Raw genomic sequence first — 18,034 nt, 5'->3', positions numbered from 1 at the left:
AAGTGTTCAGCAGAGTGGCACAAAACAAGCAAGCAATAATTGCTAGCTGTGTGTATTTATTGCCTCCCATACGTCACAGTGCCTCGCACACATCATTCACCCAGGAACATGTTTATAACGATAATAGTACTTTCATTATTCTTCAAAGTCCCTAAGTGCCTGGCACTACAAAAGCAAGGGAAAATGGAAGTTTATTTTCATTAATTATTGAATAAAGTACTTAGCACAACTGCTGGTCCCCATGGGCCCTGAAAAAACAATCTGTAGGGACTGTCATTTCTGGGCGTCCCGGACCCGCCCCTCCTCCGGACCTGCGCGACGCCCCGCCCCCTGCCGCCTGCCAGCCCCGCCCCCGAGGCCAGCGCCGCGCCTGCGTACTGCTCCGGGAGCCGTCCCCGGCGCGTATCTTCCCGCCGCCGGATCGCGCACAGGGTCGAGCCATCCAGCCTGCTGCGTGCGTGCGTGCGTGCGTGCGTCGCTGCGTGCGTGCGTGCGTGCCGTGCGCTCGCCGGGCACCGCGGCCTCGCCCTCGCCCTCCGCCCCTGCGCCTGCACCGCGTAGGCCAACCCCCCCGCGCGCGCCCGCCGCGACCCCCGCCCGCGCCCCGGCCGGCCCCCCCCTTCCAAATTTAAAGGGGGCGCAGCATTAACGCCTCCCGCCTCAGGTGACCTCCCAGGGGTCTCCCCGCCGGAGGTGTCCCGCCGCCGAGGAACATGGCGAAGGCGGAGCAGGTCCTGAGCCTCGAGCCGCAGCACGAGCTCAAATTCCGAGGTAAGCCGGAGGGCCGCCATCTTCGGCCGCGGGCCAGGCCCGGCCGCCCCGCGTCCCCGCCCGCGCTCCGGAGGGCCGGGCCGGCGCGGCGGTGACGTCGGGCCCCGCGGGCCCCGCGGCCCCCTCCCCGCCCGACGGCGCCCCCCGCGCCCCGAGCCCCGCGGCGCAGTTTCCACGTTCCCCGTGGCGGCGGCGGCGGGCGCTGTCGGGGGAGGCGCGGGCGCGCCGTGGCCGGACGGCTCCTCCGCGTCTCGCCGTCTGCGGGCCCGAGGGCGGATGTCGCCGGCCCCGAGGGCCGCCCGAGCAGCCACGTCGCGGGGACACGCGGCCCGGCCCGGCCCCGCGCGTTCGTGGGCGCACGCGCTTCCCACGGAGACGCGCGTCACTGATTGGTGCGCAGGAAGGGAAACTCCATGAGGGCAGGCGCGTGTCCTCTGCTGGTGCGCGGCGCCGTGGGGGCCAGGCCGTGCCCGTGGGACGCGGGGAGTGACGGCACGCGTGGAGCAGGCCGAGGCAGCGGCCCCGCCTCGCCTGCCCCGCCGCGCCGCGTGGGGCTGAAGCCGGAGGAGCCCGGCGCCCTGGACACCTCTCGTGGTGCTTCCCGTCGCCGGGTGTGAGCCGGGCCTGCGCGGACCTGCCATCGCCCGTGTCCCCCGCGCGGAGGAGCTGCAGGCGCCAGCGGGGCCCGGAGAGGCCGCGGGCGCAGCGGCCAGGCCCCGCGGGGACGAGACGGCGCGCAGCGTGTCAGGTCGTGGGAAGGCACGCAGGCTGGCCTCGTGCGCCTTCTCGGGGGATGGCGCCACGTCACCGCCCTGTCGCCAGCTCCTGCCCGCAGTAGGCGCTCAGCCCGTGTGCGTGGAGGGCTGTGGCCGCGCCCAGCCTTCAGGACCGCCAGGGAGGAGTGTCACGGGCGACTGTCTGCCCACAGCCACCCGATGGCACTTGGCGCGTCGGGACCCAGACTTCAGAGCCCAGCTCCCGGGAAAGACTCCAGAACCGTGATGTCACTCTGCCTCCCAGGTGTACGAAGAACCAAAGGTTTTCCAATGAAAATGCAAGTAAAAGAGAAACAGAAAAACACGGCCCAAAGCTAACATGGACGCCCTTTAGCTTAAGTGGCTCTCGTTGCCTCCTGGAGGGGAAAGGAACCTCGCGAAGTGAATGTGGAGGGCGCTGGTTTCCACTCGCGCTCCCTGACGTCTCCTACCGCGGAAGCCCGGCGTGGCCGCTCTCGGGAAGTGGCACACGCATTCATTCACTTAGTCCACAGCCGTTTTCTGAGGGCCTGTGTCCCATACCAGGAGAAGAGGGGTCCCAGGCCCCCTGTACCCCCCCAGTCTAGGGAAGGGAGCCGACAACAGAACCAGTCGGGACAGTGCAGTGACACGTAATCCACACTGTTCCGAGAGCAAGAAGCTCAGCTCCCGAAAGAAGTGCTTTGCGCTGAGTTTAAGGGTTGGATGGAAGCAGGCCGAAAGGAATGGGTGGGGAGCGTGTCGGGCGGAGGAATTGCGTGTAAAGGCTGAGCTGGCTGGACTCCTTTGGGAAGCCACTAGTACTTGAACTGACAGGGGTAAAGGGCATTTGGTGGGGTCACAGGGCAAAGTAGGGATAAGGCTGGCCAGTAGACGGGGCAGATCGAAGGCCTTCTGTGCACAGATGCCAGTGTCCAAGGTCATATTGCGCTGCTGCTCCTTAGCCGGTCCTTGGATTCCTTCAACCTCAAGGCCCCCACCCCCAGTGTTGACCTTGGGACTTGCCACTTCCCTCTCCAAAGTCCAGGACCAACTCCCTGGTGATGGGGATGGCCCTCATATCTGCCTTGCTCTCTGTGGAAAGTTTTATCTTTTAGAAGGAGTAATAATGGTTTTTCAGCTGCTTTGTAAAACGTACAATATTATACTGAGATTGGTGCTTGTATTTAGACAACTGGTTTCATCATCTCAACTTTTTTACTTGAAAATTATGGCAGAAAAGAGTGCTCTCTCTGGCTCTGGGTTGGCCAAAGTAATGATGGCCAAAGTCACTGGATATTTTTGCTAGGGCAGTGGTCCAGAAGTCGCGGTGTCGAACTGTTGAAGACTGTTGGCTCATGACTTCAGAAGAGGCGTCTGCAGTCATGTGTAAACCACTTTATGAGATTTGTCTATTTGTTTTAAGCTGAGCACCAAGACAATGAAATGAGGACAGAAGCTCCGTACCCTGGCTTGCTGGGTAGAGATCATTCACTTCAGGATGAAAATGAGCACATTCAACGGGGCTCTCCCAAGTGACTCAGGGTGATGACTGGCTTCCGCTGGTTCACTTAGATGAATCAAACATGTAAGCTAACTTTGCATGAGAAAGTAATAATTAAAATGCCTATCATCCAAAATAAAAAGTTACTCATCCTTTAAGTGCAGCCTAAGATGATAAGGGATTGTATATGTTGGGTTCTTTCTCACCTTGGGCGTTTTGTGTGATTATGTGGAAGTTAAGGATATTACAGAAGAAAAGAGAACACAGACTTATATGACCTCAGTCAGTCTTCTAGAAAGTGCCATGTATCAGAAGGAGAAAGACTGCTGGCCTCCTGAAAGAAGCATGACACCATGACATTAGCCATGGTGAAATAGTAGAACCTCTTTTGGACTCGGGGGACCTTTCTGAAAGAGTTAAGCATTTTGGTAAACCTGTGAAATGTGTGCTTTGCATTGTCGCTCTTTCTGTTGATCTCATTTCTTCCAAGACCTAATCCTTTTCTTTCCATTTCCTCACTCTGAGTTCCCACTTGTTGCCCAGCCCAAAGAGAGCTTTCTGAATGAGTCACTTTCAGGGCATTTTGTAATCTTTTTTCCCCCCTCTCTTCTCTCCCTCCCCTTCCATCAGATTTCATCCATATTAAATAGTATGTCATCTGTTTTCTTGGTCATTGTCCAAGACTCTTAACCCTTCTTCACAACCTAGCACATCCCTCATCCCTTCCCACACCCATGGTAATGTCACTGTCAGAATGGTCTGTTAGCCATCTTTATGAGCTGATTAGTTAAGGTTTAAACCCATTTGCCTTTGCTTTATTCTGAGACTAAACCAGTGGCCTTCAACACATCTCAGATAGTTGAGCTGTTGGTCATTAGGGCTATTAGGTGGGGTAGCACCAGTGGATTGGTGTGATTATCACTTGGGAGCCAATCGGAATGTCGACGCACTATAGGTGGTAGATAGGTTTGTATAGGAAAAGCATGCTTAGAATCATTGTTCACCCCTTAAATTGATGTGTAATTGAATATTGTTTAGGAATCTAGAAAATATAAAATCCTGAAGATGTAGTCCATTCAATGCAGTGATTATGTTTCAGAACCTAAGTATAGCGTTTTAATTCTTTAGTGTAGCACCTATTTCCTTAACATTTCGTGACCACGTTGAGCAGACTATGTTACAGCACGGCAAAATGTCAGCAGTATGCTTAAGATTCTTTACGGTACTGGTTTAAATCCATCCCGAATATATGATCTTCATTTATTTAATTATCAGCCAGCTTGCTCATCAAAAGCAAGTGGCACTAAACTTACTAAGCTTTAGTCAAACTTAAATCTTCATAGATTGGACTATTTACTTCTGAGTTTCTGTTCCTGGAAGAAAAATGTGAACTGGAAGTTAACATTGTTTATCCACTTACTTCTTTTCTCCACAGTTAACTCCTTTGGGGAAAAAAAGGCTAGTTCTTGGCAGTGTGCTTATGTTTGGAAACTGGTGACAGTTCCTTGATCTGTGTGGTTGTAACATGCGTCACAGTTATCTTCATAATTACCTGGTAACTTTGCATCCAAGTGTGGATTTATTAAAATAATTAGTGTCAATTGATGCTTATTCAAGAGATGAACTCTTAAATATTAATAACACTGTCTTTTATTTATTAAAATTACATAGCATCTTTTCCTTCCCATGCTGAAGGCAAAATACTGAAAACTTTGACCCTACAATATTACTACTAGTAAGTAGTTGAAAATTCGGGGAGGAGTCAAGGGAGTAAACTATATTGATTATCATGCAAATATTATCGTAAGACTCAATTTTTAGACCCTGAAACTTGAATTTTTACATAAGGAATTATCTCCAAGATTGCCTCACCTATCCCCCATTTGTATTTGAAAAATTTGCCATCTGAAGGATGACCGTGCTTTGGAACAAATGAGCACAGCTTTCAGCAAGATGGCAAGAAAGATGAACACAAAAAGTGCTGATTTCCATTAGTCAAGACGAGGTTGCCATTGAGTGTCTTTACTAAAATAAAACAAGAGGCTTCTACACAGTTACTTTGCACTGGGGATTGTGTTAAAAACAAAGTTGCATTATGGTTTCCAGGCTTGCTTCCTCATTTTCTGTCACTTTAGGCCCCTTTCAGGCTGTCGTCAGCATAGCATATCCAGAATTGCTTGGTCCTTGCTCAGTCAGTCTTTGCATTCTTCGAAGTTTTCATTTAACAGAACTTAGCTGTTGGCTTTATAAAAACAAGAGTTATTTAAAGAGTTTTGTTGTGGAAACAAAGTTACTGAACTTGACAGTCATTTTAAGATTATTTTAAAAAACTATCAATGTGGCAAAATAGTATCTTTAGAATATCTATTTTTCAAAATGTTAAATGTGTTGTTTTAACAGAAGCTGTTGATGTCTAGAAACAATGCCTTAATATGCTTTAGGGTCACTCCCCCTTGCATGGAAAAAAAAATCATTTGAGAAAATGGCATAGTCCCGTGGGTAAAATCTTGAAGTGCTTTCTTTTAATAACGTTTTAGCATTAATTGCACAAAACCGTGAAGCTACAGAATGCCTTCCTAGAGTTTTCCTTCATTCTTTCAGAGGAGTTAGTGTCAGTTTTTGACTGGCAGGTTAGTATTTCTTTTCATCTGTGTCAAGCAATGTGTTCAGTCAGGCTTTTGATTTGTGTGTGTGTGGTGTGTGTGTGTGTGTGTGTGTGTGTGTGTGTGTGTACGCCCATGTAGGCACCTAAAGAATTGCCGGTGGACAGACATTCTTACTGATGCCAGTAACGTGTCTGAATTAGTACACAGTGGCATTTCACTAGGCTCCTCAACTTATGATGGGCTTACATCCCAATTAAACCCATGGTGAGCTGAAAATACCCTAAATTGAAAACAAGGCATTCACTATACCTAACCTACTGCACGTCATCGCGCAGCCTAGCCCTGCCTGCCTTACACGTGCTCGAACCCTGATGTGGGCCGACCGTGGGGCAAATCATCTTGCTGCGGCTGCCCAGCCCCAGCATCACAGAGGATAGTATTGCATATCGCTACCTGGCAAATGATCACAATTCAAAGGACAGTTTCTGCTGAATGTGTATCACTTTCACGCCATCGCAAAGTCTAACCATTATAAAGCAAAGACTGTCGGTACAGGTGTTTGGAGAGAGCTAGATTGAGGCTGTTGTTTGTGCCTTTTTCTCCCCCAAGTCAAGTTGTTGTCCTTTCAATCGTAGTTGTGGAGGGCGCAGTTCACCTCCAGGTCCAGTTGCCGTTGCTAGTTGCAAGGGACAGAGCCCACCATCCCTTGCGGGACTCAAGGAATCGAGCTGGCAACTTTGTGGTTGAGAGCCCACTGGCCCATGTGGGAATCGAACCGGCAGCCTTCGGAGTTAGGAGCACGGAGCTCCAACCGCCTGAGCCACCCGGCTGGCCCTGTTTGTGCCTTTTTATTGCTCTTGAAAACTGCAATGGACCCCATACCGTTCACCTAGGTTTGAATTGCTTGTGATGTGGCTTGGAACCTTCATGACTCTTACGTTCCTTGGGTTATCTTTAGAGGCTGGAGGGGGTGCAGAGAATGGAGAGGAATAGAAAACTGAACCTAGGGGGCTGGGAGCAGAGGGCATATTTGTAGGGAGCGAATATGCTCCCCCAAAGCCCCAGTGGGTTGTGTCTGGACTTGAAGCAGTGGCCATAGTGGTGCTGACATTTGTTCTGCAATATAAGGGAAAGGAAAGGTACTAAGAACGAACACTTAGTGTAACACTATCAGCTCTTTAGAATGAGCTCATCAAGGGGCTCGTTCTTGGGGGACGGAGACAGAATTTATAGCCATTAAGGAAGTGTTAGTAGCTGTCAGGATAATTTCTTAAGGATATTGATTAATTAAGAATTATACTTTGTGGAATATTTTAGGAGGAATTTCTCACCATACTTTTAAAAGTTCATATTGATGACTCCAAATTCCTTTTTGACTTACCTTGTGAATACTCACTTTTTATATCAGATTTTGTTGGTGTTTGTGATTTTGTTTATTTAGAAAACATTAACCTTTCGAGTAATTTGCAGTTCTGCCGTTGAGTCTTTGGAAAGTAGAATGAAACTCACGATGTGTGGTAGAGATTTAACACGTTTGCAAATTTGTAAGGTGGGAATTAGAGAACTTTGAAAGGGTGCTTATTAAGCTAGGAGTGTCTAAAGTAAATGGCCTTTACAGCTGCCACCTTAAACTTCACAAGTGAGTGCTCCTGACAGGCTACTGCCTTAGGCAGAGGAATAAAGGTGAGTTAATACGTAACTAGGGATTTCTGAAATGCTGAGAAAGATCAACTCAAGGTGAGTAACAAAAGGTGCTGCTTTATTCTGTATGAGATATACTTTGGGAAGTCATAGATCGTTCTCCCAAATGGTGACACCCAAGCGTATGAATCAGATTGGAGAGGGTTGGCGGACATGCGTGGGTACAATAACTGCATAAGTGATTGTCCAGTTGGGAATATTTGGAGTTTCGACCTTTTCCAGAACTCCTTTGAGATTTTCTTTGTGGGCAGATGTCCACATCTTGTCTGGCAGAGTGGAACATGATTGGGATACAGGGGTGGTTTGGTCACCCCGTCATGAAAGCACTGGCTTGGGGACTAGGGAGGAGTCTTGGCCCTTAAAGCTTTCCGCCTCTAGGTGGTGTGGGGAGAGGAGAATACGGAGACGGGACAGTTATGGGCTGTCCCTCATGGGGAGCTTAGAAAAAGCTGTGTTAATTTGCTTCATTGTTTGGATCTCACAGGGAAGGTGACATTTGAGATTTGTGGCTTGGCAAGCTTCTACTTGCCAAATGCACTAGGCATTTTTCTGTAAGTGCTCATTTAATTCTTACCACAAGCCTAGGAAGTGGATACAGTTATAATCCTCAGGTTCACAACCCAAGTTATGAATCTGAATTAGAGGTAGAGCTAGGATTTGAACCCAGACCTCTCTGACTGCAAAGCCTGTGCTATCAGCACGTTGGCTGCATTTCGTCCCTTGAAAGGTGAATGGGAGTGTGGCTGACACGGAAGGCCCGCAGATGTCTTAGTTATTGTGTTGTTAGGAAGGTGAAAGGATTGGAAACAGGACCGTGGGAGTGGAGAGGGAAGATGGAAGAGAGACAGAAAAAGAAAGGAAAGGTGCTTAATTGTAATTGTAATCTGGTAGTGCCTCCGTGCCTCTGCTCACATGAAGTGCAGAGTTGTCCTGGAACAGTACAGTGACGGACTGATTCAAACACGTTTTTTCTACCAATTTTGTTTTCCCCCAAGAACTTGTGTCCTAAGTTGATCATTTCTGATTGTGTCATTTCTTTGTGTTGAAAATGATGTGCTAATATTAACATGACACCTTCCCTCCTACCACCCCACTCCCTACTTGAAGTCCCTTATTTCCTGGATGCCTGCCTCACAAATGATCTGGGACAGTTGAGGAGTATTTTAACCTCTTTGTGACATTCAACATTTATAGTGTAGTAGGAAAAAGGGAAAGGAAGGGCTGGTAATACCTAAGGACTCAGTGTTATCATTATCTTGCTTTAGAAAGGAGAGAACCTAGGCCTGGGCCTTGGCAAAATGTGTAATTTGCACCCAGGTCTTTCAGTCTCTGAGCTCACCAAGGGGGCGTAGGCTCCTCCGTCTGCTGTTGCTTAGAGGCGCTCAGTTGACCTCCCCAGCTTTGATCTCCTCTTGTGCTGGATGAGGAGGCATGAACTCCACACCTCTTGGTGTTCCTGCCAGTTCTAGCTTTGAGAAGGCGAGATGAGAGTTTATTCTAGCCAAAGAAGAAAGATGGAAAGCCCCTTGAGGGCAGAAACTGGGGCTTGCATTTCCCATAGTGCAGTGCTTTGCACTTGTGGGCTCCTGAATATTTTTTTTTTTAAAGATTTTATTGGGGAAGGGAAACAGGACTTTATTGGGGAACAGTGTGTACTTCCAGGCCTTTTTTCCCAAGTCAAGTTGTTATCCTTTCAGTCTTAGTTGTGGGGGGCGCAGCGCAGCTCCAGGTCCAGTTGCCGTTGCTAGTTGCAGGGGGCACAGCCCACCATCCCTTGCGGGTCGAACTGGCAACTTTGTGGTTGAGAGGACGCGCTCCAACCAACTGAGCCATCCGGGAGCTCAGCGGCAGCTCAGCTCAAGGTGCCATGTTCAATCTTAGTTGCAGGGGGCGGAGCCCACCATCCCTTGGGGGAGTCAAACCGGCAGCCTTCGGAGTTAGGAGCACGGAGCTCCAACTGCCTGAGCCACCGCGGCGGGCCTGGCTCCTGAATATTTAGTTAATGAACCCTCTTTTTCCTGTGTGAAAGGTCACCATGAACCTTTCCTGAGTATTCTTGGAGATATTCTCATCCAGTATTTTCCTGCACCTCCTCAAATTGTACAATCTGTATATCACTTGTATGCTTAGTGTGTGTCTTACTCTCAGTGCCTCATTTACTCATTGCTTTGTCTTCCCTGCTAGAATACAAACTTACAGATTTTGTTTTTTGGGTTTTTCCCAGTAGTGACTACTACAACATATTCTTTCTTACCGTTTTCTTCTCATAGTACCCCCAGAGAAAGGGATATAAGCCTCGACCTGGTTCTCTTTTTAGTGTTTAGTCTGACCATTTGAAATAGAAGCATGCACAAGAATAAAAAGCGGGGTTTGCTGAAAAACCAAAGGTTTGTCCTTGTGGAGGCTGATTTGAATTCTCATTCTGTTGGTTGAATTGATTTGTTGGCATATAAATGTATCCTGATGGACTGCTCTGAAAATCTAAATTCGTGCTTTTTGACCTTTGTAAAGTCAGACACTGCTTTCCTAATTGGATGAAGGAAAGTCACGAATGCCTCCTTGGAGAACGTGCAGATGCACTCGTTCAAAACTTCTCGTGTAATTCAGGAACGGGAGGCTCAGGGCCGACTGTGGGCGCCTGGCTGGCCTCTCGTTTCGCTCCAAGGATGGCAGAGGGGGGAGCGTCACGAGAGGCCGTCTGGAGAAGTCCCTGCCCAACTGGGTTAGTTCATTTGGGTCTTTTAATTTTATGTTGTTATTTTTTAAATGAATGACTTTGTTGCCTTTCCTCTCAAAGCAAGATTATTCCTTTTTTTTCTTTGTGTACCTAACATGAGCACAGTGCTCGGATATTACTTTCAGTAAACGTTTGAGTGTTGTCTGTTCCACCTTTGAAAAAGATTAACTGCTTTCTCAGTCGTGTCTCTATACGCACTCGGCTCCCTTCACCTTCCTTCTTATCCTAGCAAGTTTCTGGAAGTAGGAGTCTTAATCTCCGCTTTCTCCCCACCACCCACTCCTAAAGTTATTGCGCAGGATCCTAATTATTGCTTCATTGCTACATCTGTTGCTGCAGTTTTCTTCTTCACCTTCTGTGTGTCCTAGAGCATTGGACACCTGTTGCCGTCCTGCTTGTCACTCCCCTAGTCACTCCCTTTTGGCTTTCTCCCACCCATTTGCCACTTTTGCCCAGTCCTCTGGAGTCCTCTTGGTAATGCTGAGGGTTACAGGTCCTCCTTCTCCCTCTCTTCTTGCTCCTTTCCTCTCTCTCTCTCTCTTAGTTTCCTTCCCTCCCTCCCTGTTCCTTTTTCCCCTTTGGGGAGCTCTTCTGCCAGTACCCTTGGCCTCTAACATCACTTATAGGTGGTCGCAGGCCTGCCGCTAGCCCACGTATGGGGCCACAGGTACCTCAAATGCAGCATGCCCCAAACATACTGCTTACCACTCCCTTTTCCTTTTTTCTCCAAACTCCTCTTGCTGGACGCGTCTCATTGAAGGGTACCCACAACCACACAATTGACTGACTCAGAGAGCCCAGGACGCAAATCTGGTCCTTCTTCCTTATCCCCTCTGGCTGCTTCATTCCCCCACTGGATGACTGTAATAGCCTCTTAACGGATCTTCCTGTCTGAATCCTCTCCCTTCTCTCCATACTCATGGCACGTTCAAATATGCAAATCTGAGCTTATCTCTTGCTTGCTTAAAATCCTTAATGTCTCCCCGATGCCACAAGAATGAAGTTTAAACTCTACCACGATCTAGAAAAGCGCTTGTGCCTGTTGCCCTTGCTCTCCAGCAGAATCTTTCCTCGCGCTTGTGCTCCGTCCTTTCGGGCTGCCTGGTCCTGGGGCTGGTGCATGGCTGTTTCCGCCACGCAGGATGCGTTCATTCCTCCTGCAGTGTGACTGCCCCCTCCCACTGCCCCGCAAGGCTCAGCACAGCTTCGCTTCTTCGAGGTCACTTCCTGACACTCTCCGCTCACACTGCCTCCCCTGTGCCCGTGCACTCAGCACAATGAGTGTTTGGTTACTGGACTTCCTTCGCCATTAATCAACAGGACCGTTGCCTTTTCTGAACTGTGTCTTCTGCCCGGGTCCCAGTGCCAAGCACAGTGCATGGCACGTGGCAGGTTCTTAGGGGGGTAAGGGTGTCTGGGTGTGAGCACACGGAGAAGAAGGGGAGAGCTTTTTTATTGGTAAGGAATGGTGCCGCCTGTCAATGAGGCCTGCATTTCACTCAGGACATATTTAAAGACTTTTCTGCCCAAGTGCTGGGCACTTTTCTCTTCTGCAAACATGTTCCTACCCCTCCTCCCTCCTATTTCCGACTCAGAACCACCTTCTCACCCCCTGTTCTTCACCCGTCCTTTCCATCCTTAAGGAATCGCGCTCCATTAGCCAGCCTCTGTTTCTGGTGTCTCACATTTCTCTTCCACGTCAGTCCTTCCCAGTGCCTATAAACATGCTAAGTTTTCCCTTCCTGAAAAGAAAAGAAATCACATGCCAGATTTCCCCCACCACTTAAGTGAATGCCCAGTCTCCCATCGCAAGTAAATTTGTAGACGCAGTGGATCTCCAGTTCTGAGACTTTGTCCTTCCACTGAAGCCCTGCTCAGCTCACCAGATTTCTCTCTGCAACATTTGTCTTGACTTTTCTGGTGAACTGCTCCCTTCTTTATCATCCCTTTTACTGGATGTTGTCATTTCCCAGGCTTCTGTCCTCAGTCTGCTCCATTTAACTTTCTCTGGATGTTATCGCACTAATAATGCCTTCCGCTCTCTCTCCTACACAGAAAGCTTCCAAATCTGTGTCCCCACGCGGATCTCTTGATCTCTAGGATGACCGTTTACTGGACACCCCTGCCTACTTGGTCGTCACCAAACTACCTCATACTCAGCGTGGTTCATACTGCAACCAGGATTTAGTTTCTCCTTGCTGTTGAATGGTTTCCGTATCTTGGGAATGGCCCTTGCACCCAGTTAGATAAGCCAGAAATCCTAAGCTCATCTTTTACTCCCCCTTCTTCCACGCCTCTCATATCTCGTCGGTCTGTTTAATCAGCAGCAGCCCCTGTTCCCTCCGGCTTCTTTGTACCCCCACTGCTATACCTGATAATAGGCTCTCTCCTTAAATGATCTTCAGGATTATTACCCTGTGTCCCAACTTTATGTCTCTTACTTTTCTCCCTACTTCCCTTACCGTTCAAACTATCCTGTATACAATTTTCAGAGGTATTTTTCTAAAATTGAAATTTGATTATGTCATTTACTTTAAAATATTCATTGGCTTCTTAGATCTTACAGGTAGGTTATTTGTCAACATTCTTATGCCAGCATCAAAGCCTTTGAAAATTGAGCCATACTGTTTTTTTAAAACAATCTCAGCTTGTATTTTCTATTTTAAATAACTATAATATTTACAAGCTGGTTAGAATAACAAACAGATACACACACATTTACCTACATACCACGAGTACACATAGTTTTATCTCGGCTTTATACTGAATGCTGGTGGAGGCAATGAGTCCTTTTCAGATCCTGTGATCAGAAAAGGGAAACCGTTTTCCTTCCTCATACCATACCTAGAGTCATTTCCAATACTCTTCCTTCCATTTCCTCATGCAGAGCTCATTGCCAGACTTGTATTCTAGTCAGTTTTTACAGTTTAATTTTACTTAAGCTATAAGCTTTTATAAAGCATAAGCAGACATGATTCCCCGTCCCCCCCGACCCCCCATTACCCAGCTCCATTTGCTCTCCCCGTGTGGCGTCACCCGTGAAGGCCCTCTGCACTTGGATCACGCCACACTAGGGCTTTTCCTGTAGCTCAGAGGGAATGCATGTGCCTTCCCTCAGTGCTCAGCTCTCCACCTTCTGCAACTCCTGCATCTGCATAAAACCTCAGAGATTCACTTCCTACAGCATTCGAGGCAGTAAGAGCCTGAACTCGGGCCAAGTTACATGTAAAGTGTGTAGAATAGGACTGGCACTGTTAAATGTTAACTGAGGTCACTATCGATTGGTAATGTTTTTCACAAAATATTCCAGAGTCTCAATCCCAGAGATCCGTATCCGTTAGCTGTGGATGGGTCCGGGAATGGCCCTCCAAGTCTGTTTACTCTCTTCCTGGGGTGCTGGGCAGGAGCAGCAGTGTCATCTCTTTAGCTTGAGGGCCTAGCACAGTACTGGGAACATTCACTCATCGGTACTTACTGAATGCCTACTATGTGCCAAGTATTGTTCTGGATACTTGAGAGACGGGATGGAAAAGAGTGACAAAATCTTTGCTTTCTGGACCTCTTTAGTGGGGAAGATGGGCACTGACTAAAAAAGGGGATACATATAATACGTGCTGGGTAATTGGTAGGTCCTAATGGGGTGGAGGATGCTGGATAAGGGGGTTTGGGAGTGGCTTGTGTTTTCAAGTGGGTGATTGGGGAAGGCCGTCCCTGAGAAGGTGCTGTGTGAACTGAGACCTCTATAAAATGTGTGTGTGAGCCACGTCCACATTGGGGGAACAGCATCGCAGGCAGAGGGAAAGGCAAGTGCCAGGCCCCAAGGTGGAGACCTGCAGTGGCCTGATGGGGTGGCTCAGAGAGGAAGGACTGTCCCTGCTAGGCAGGCCAGAGGCCAGCTTTGGACTTGGTTGTGAGATGGGAGGCCAGGGAGGATTCCAAGCAGGAGCCTGTTTTTCAAAGACCATGGCTGGTGTGGGCAGCCCGTGGGTGCTGACGTGCGTGGAAGCCGGAAGGCTACTGTGACAGTCCAGGCCGAGAGGAGGAGACTCTGGCATGCACAGGGGTGGTGGCAGTGGAGAGAATGTGGGAAGAAGTGCTCAGATTCCAGATCTGTTTTGACGGTGGAACTGGCAGAACTTGCCGAGGGCCTAGTGTGGGGTGGGAGAGGAAATCAAGGTAACTGCTTTTGGCTCAAGCCTCTGAAGAATGAAGGGTGGTTTCTTTTCCTGGATGGGAATGGGAAGCAGTGGGCTTGGGGAGGGCGGTGGGACTCCAGTGCCCTTTGGACAAGATAAACTTGAGCTGCTTAGTACACCAGCAAGTGGAGATTGGAGCAGGGTCAGGCTGCAGATACTAAGCTGGCAGTCAGCTTACTGTTAGAACACAGTCGAGGAAGGAATCTTTTCTGACAGACATTAGGTAAGCCTTTGCAAAAGAGAAGATACTTGAGCAAAACTTTAAAGAATGAGTATGATTTCGAAAGGCAGAGAATAGGGAAAATAGAAGATATTTTTCATCCAAGTCTCACAGTCTTTTCCCTTGCCCTTTTGTTTAATTTTTTAAGAAGCTGCTGACCTGGTTAATAATCTCTTTTCACCAGTATAGCCACTGAGGTTGTCTATTGAGAAGGAAACCAGAACAGATTACATACTAACTGATAAACTACATTCTGCTGTTTCTCATTGTTCACAAATTGAACATTCAAGTTGGACCATAGAGGTGCAGAATGCAAAATGTGTTTTGCTTCACTCTGTGTGTCTGCTGTGAATTGGGATGCGTTGGTTTTGGTGTGGAGGCTTTCACGTGCCGTCTGTCATCTCCACTGAGGACGGAACATCCGCAGGAAGTTTTTACTGATATGGACTGGGTGTGCTTGAAGGGACATCGTAACTCGTCAAGTTAAAACCACAGCTACACCCTTGAGAAACTGGGACCCCTTGCTCTCTTATCAGCCATATCCCTCACTTGGGCATAAGGTCTGTCTTAACTCCTGCTTTGTGTGAAAAAAAAATGAGTCATGTTTTGCCACTCTTCCCTTTTGATAGAATTATTTGGAGTAGAATATTGCTTGTCTTTTTTGTTTGTCTTCATGATCACTTTTATCGCACATTTTGGTCTTCTAAATAGAGAAAAATGACTAGATGTTTGTTAGTGGGGTAAAGATTGTGCCTTGAAAAAATTCCGTTTATTAAATAGTCTAAGGTCCTTTTAGAACTGGTACATAAAATTCATACGAGTCAGGTGTGCTGGTACACTAAAGCGGTCTTCAGCTGCGTGCTGTAATCTGTCTCGTCACTGGCTACAGCTCTGACGTAACATCTTTAACCATTTTCCTATTCCGAAGAAAAATGTGTTGCGTTAAAGAAAAGTAGTCATACATAGTGTTTGTCTCTAGGTTGGTAAAGGCTTTTAGTCTTCAAAGTTCTTGTAATAGATTTTGTCAAAATTTTAGGTTTAGGTCTTTGTCTTGACTTAATGAGACCATCACTACTCTGTACTCAAGGTGGGTATATTGGTTTTCAACAACTCCATAATTCAGGATTCCACTATGTTTATACATACAAGGCCTTCTGGGCAAGAAGAAAATTCTTTCAAAAGAACATTGTCTGGATCTTACATAAACTACAGGTAACTTTCTTTATGTGATACAAAATTTAAATACAGAAAATCAGATAATAAACACGCATATACAGAATAACTAAATGTTAATAATTTGTTATCCTTGTTTTAAATCTTTCTTTAATCAATAAACTTCACTAAAAGTTAAAAGGTGTCTGCCCTCCATATCCGCTCATTCCTGCTTCTCTCTCCTTGGCTCTCCAGAGGAATTTAGGCTGAACTGTTTCCATTTTTTTTCTGTATTTCTTAATGCAGTGTCATGGTGTGTGTGTCACTTAACATGTTTTTGAGACCCACCTCTTGGTGAAATACGGCTCTACTTCATTATTTTTAATTGTTGTGTATTATTCCTTCATAAGAATTGAGCACTTTTATTATTAAGAGCTCTTGATGCGTTCTGAATAATAATTGCTTATCTGTAACATCAGCTACAAGTATCTTTCCTTTTCCTTGGCTGTTCTTTGCTGTTTTGCTGTCTCGTTCTATGTCTTTGTTCAGGTAGCTTTCCTGAGTTTGCTCTGAGGCCTTCCATAGTGCTTTTATCTGTCGGGTTCTTACACGACAATAGAATGCCTTGCGGGCTAGTTTTCCCACCCAGGGAGGTGGTGGCTGACTGAGTTTCATTTCTTTCTGCTCCAAAGGAGCTAGGAAACTACTGATTTGAATAAACACCCTGGAAGGTTGGTATAGACTGTTTCAATCAAGCTGGCTTCTCCTGTGCCTTTGATGGCATCATTAATGAGTGTTCTTGGCGTTGATTTCTCTTGCTGTAATAATGGGTGTGATGTTTCTCAGTTGCTGGTGTTTCCCGACGATATCAGGGAGGTTACTTTATTAATTTAGAACACGTCGCCTTCTAAGATTTCTTCAGGAAAGTTATGTGTCTATGTGTAGGAATCTTTAGGTGTGATTATTTCAAAATAAGAGCCACACAATTAGGCTTTCTGCTGAAATACTGGAATCCAATGCCTGCCATTAAAAACACATTGGTTACAAAGCTTTATTTTGTTTTTCAAGCATCGATTTAACGTGTGAGCTAACAATTCCATCAAGAAAATAGATTTTTAAAAAAACTTCTCCCCGTGTCCTTACTCTGGAATTCATGGTTATTTAAGAGTTCACTGTCTTTGAATATGTTACTATGATATATTTGTTTCATTTTTTTAGAGGGAGTAACTTTAAACAAAATTATCAAAGGATAATAATGATAAAAGTATTATTGACACAAGTGAACATTTTTAATACCTTCAACCTATATATGAACAGCACAAATTTATCATGACTTTAGATGCAAGTAGGCATCTGTTTATGGAAACGTGCCCAAGTCTGGGTTGAGTTGCTTCTCCGGAAGTTGGGTGTTCATTCATGGTGCACACACTTAATTGAGTCCTTTTGTTTCATGTGTTGCACCGTTCTAGGCTCAGGGCATCCAGCTATGAATGAAGGGGACAGGAACAGTCTCCTCTCCAGTGGAGGTTTACTCTCGATGGGGAACAGTCAGGAAAGGGACAAATGAAGTATCAGTTGATGGTGAATCCTGTGCTGAAGATGAACAGGGTGATAATGCTGAGGAGGGAGCACAGGAGTCTCCGTGCTGATTCATTCACCCAGAGCCTGGCTGTGATGGCGTCACCCATTCAGCCGCCAGGCCTCCATTCCGCAGGTTCCTGGGCTTCTGCTTGGTGTTTGGAAGTGTTCTGGGTGCTGATCATGAGCAGGGAGTGAGAGGGACAGAAAAGCCTCTGTGTTCATGGAGTTTTCATTCTGGAAGGGAAGACTTACATAAACGCAAAGGAATAAGTAATGCGAGGCTTGGTGCATTGCAGATGGAGGGCAGGAAGCAGTAGGATACTTTTAATGAAAACAGCCTACCAAAGGATAAATTTTAAAGACATCTATAAGATACCCAACAGATTTTACTTTATACTGTCCATTTCCCCCATTTTAATATACTTTTCCCATGCACAGAGTCTATTGTATTGAAACCGGAACATAATTTTATTGTCTTAACAAAATCCATCATCAGTCCTAGGCTTTTGGAGACAGATTATTACCTTCCCAGAAGGTAATCTTTTCAGAGTTGAAGTGAAATATGGTAACTTGTTTTTTGGAAGGGTTGAAGAAAGGAGAGATATTGTACCTAAATTGTGTTTGCAAGAGTATAAAATACAGCTCTTTTTTATGCAGAGTGAAAAAAAAACTGTTGTGGAGCTAATAACTTTAAGTTTATATCTGGAAAGCTGAGACCTGATAGATTATATATCAAATTGGTATATAACTTATTCGGTAACATATAGTTTGAGTTTCAAAGTATTGTAGTTAGATCAGGAGACATATTACAAAGAAAGGATATGTATTTCTA

General features: G+C 46.7%; 1 protein-coding gene across 1 annotated transcript in view; it reads left to right on the top strand.

Moving 5' to 3' along the window:
- Positions 1 to 429: 429 nt before the first annotated feature.
- The window catches only part of VAPB (VAMP associated protein B and C), a 47,984-nt gene continuing 30,379 nt past the window's right edge, over positions 430 to 18,034 (top strand). Inside the window, exon 1 of the mRNA XM_081033423.1 lies at positions 430 to 771. Coding sequence (XP_080889549.1) covers positions 714 to 771 — 58 coding nt within the window. The 5' untranslated portion in view covers positions 430 to 713. The remainder of the gene's footprint in view (positions 772 to 18,034) is intronic.

Source organism: Rhinolophus hipposideros, assembly GCF_964194185.1.
Source record: "Rhinolophus hipposideros genome assembly, chromosome: 22".
In the NCBI taxonomy this organism is placed as follows: Eukaryota; Metazoa; Chordata; class Mammalia; order Chiroptera; family Rhinolophidae; genus Rhinolophus; species Rhinolophus hipposideros.
This window is presented reverse-complemented; position numbering and strand designations above follow the sequence as displayed.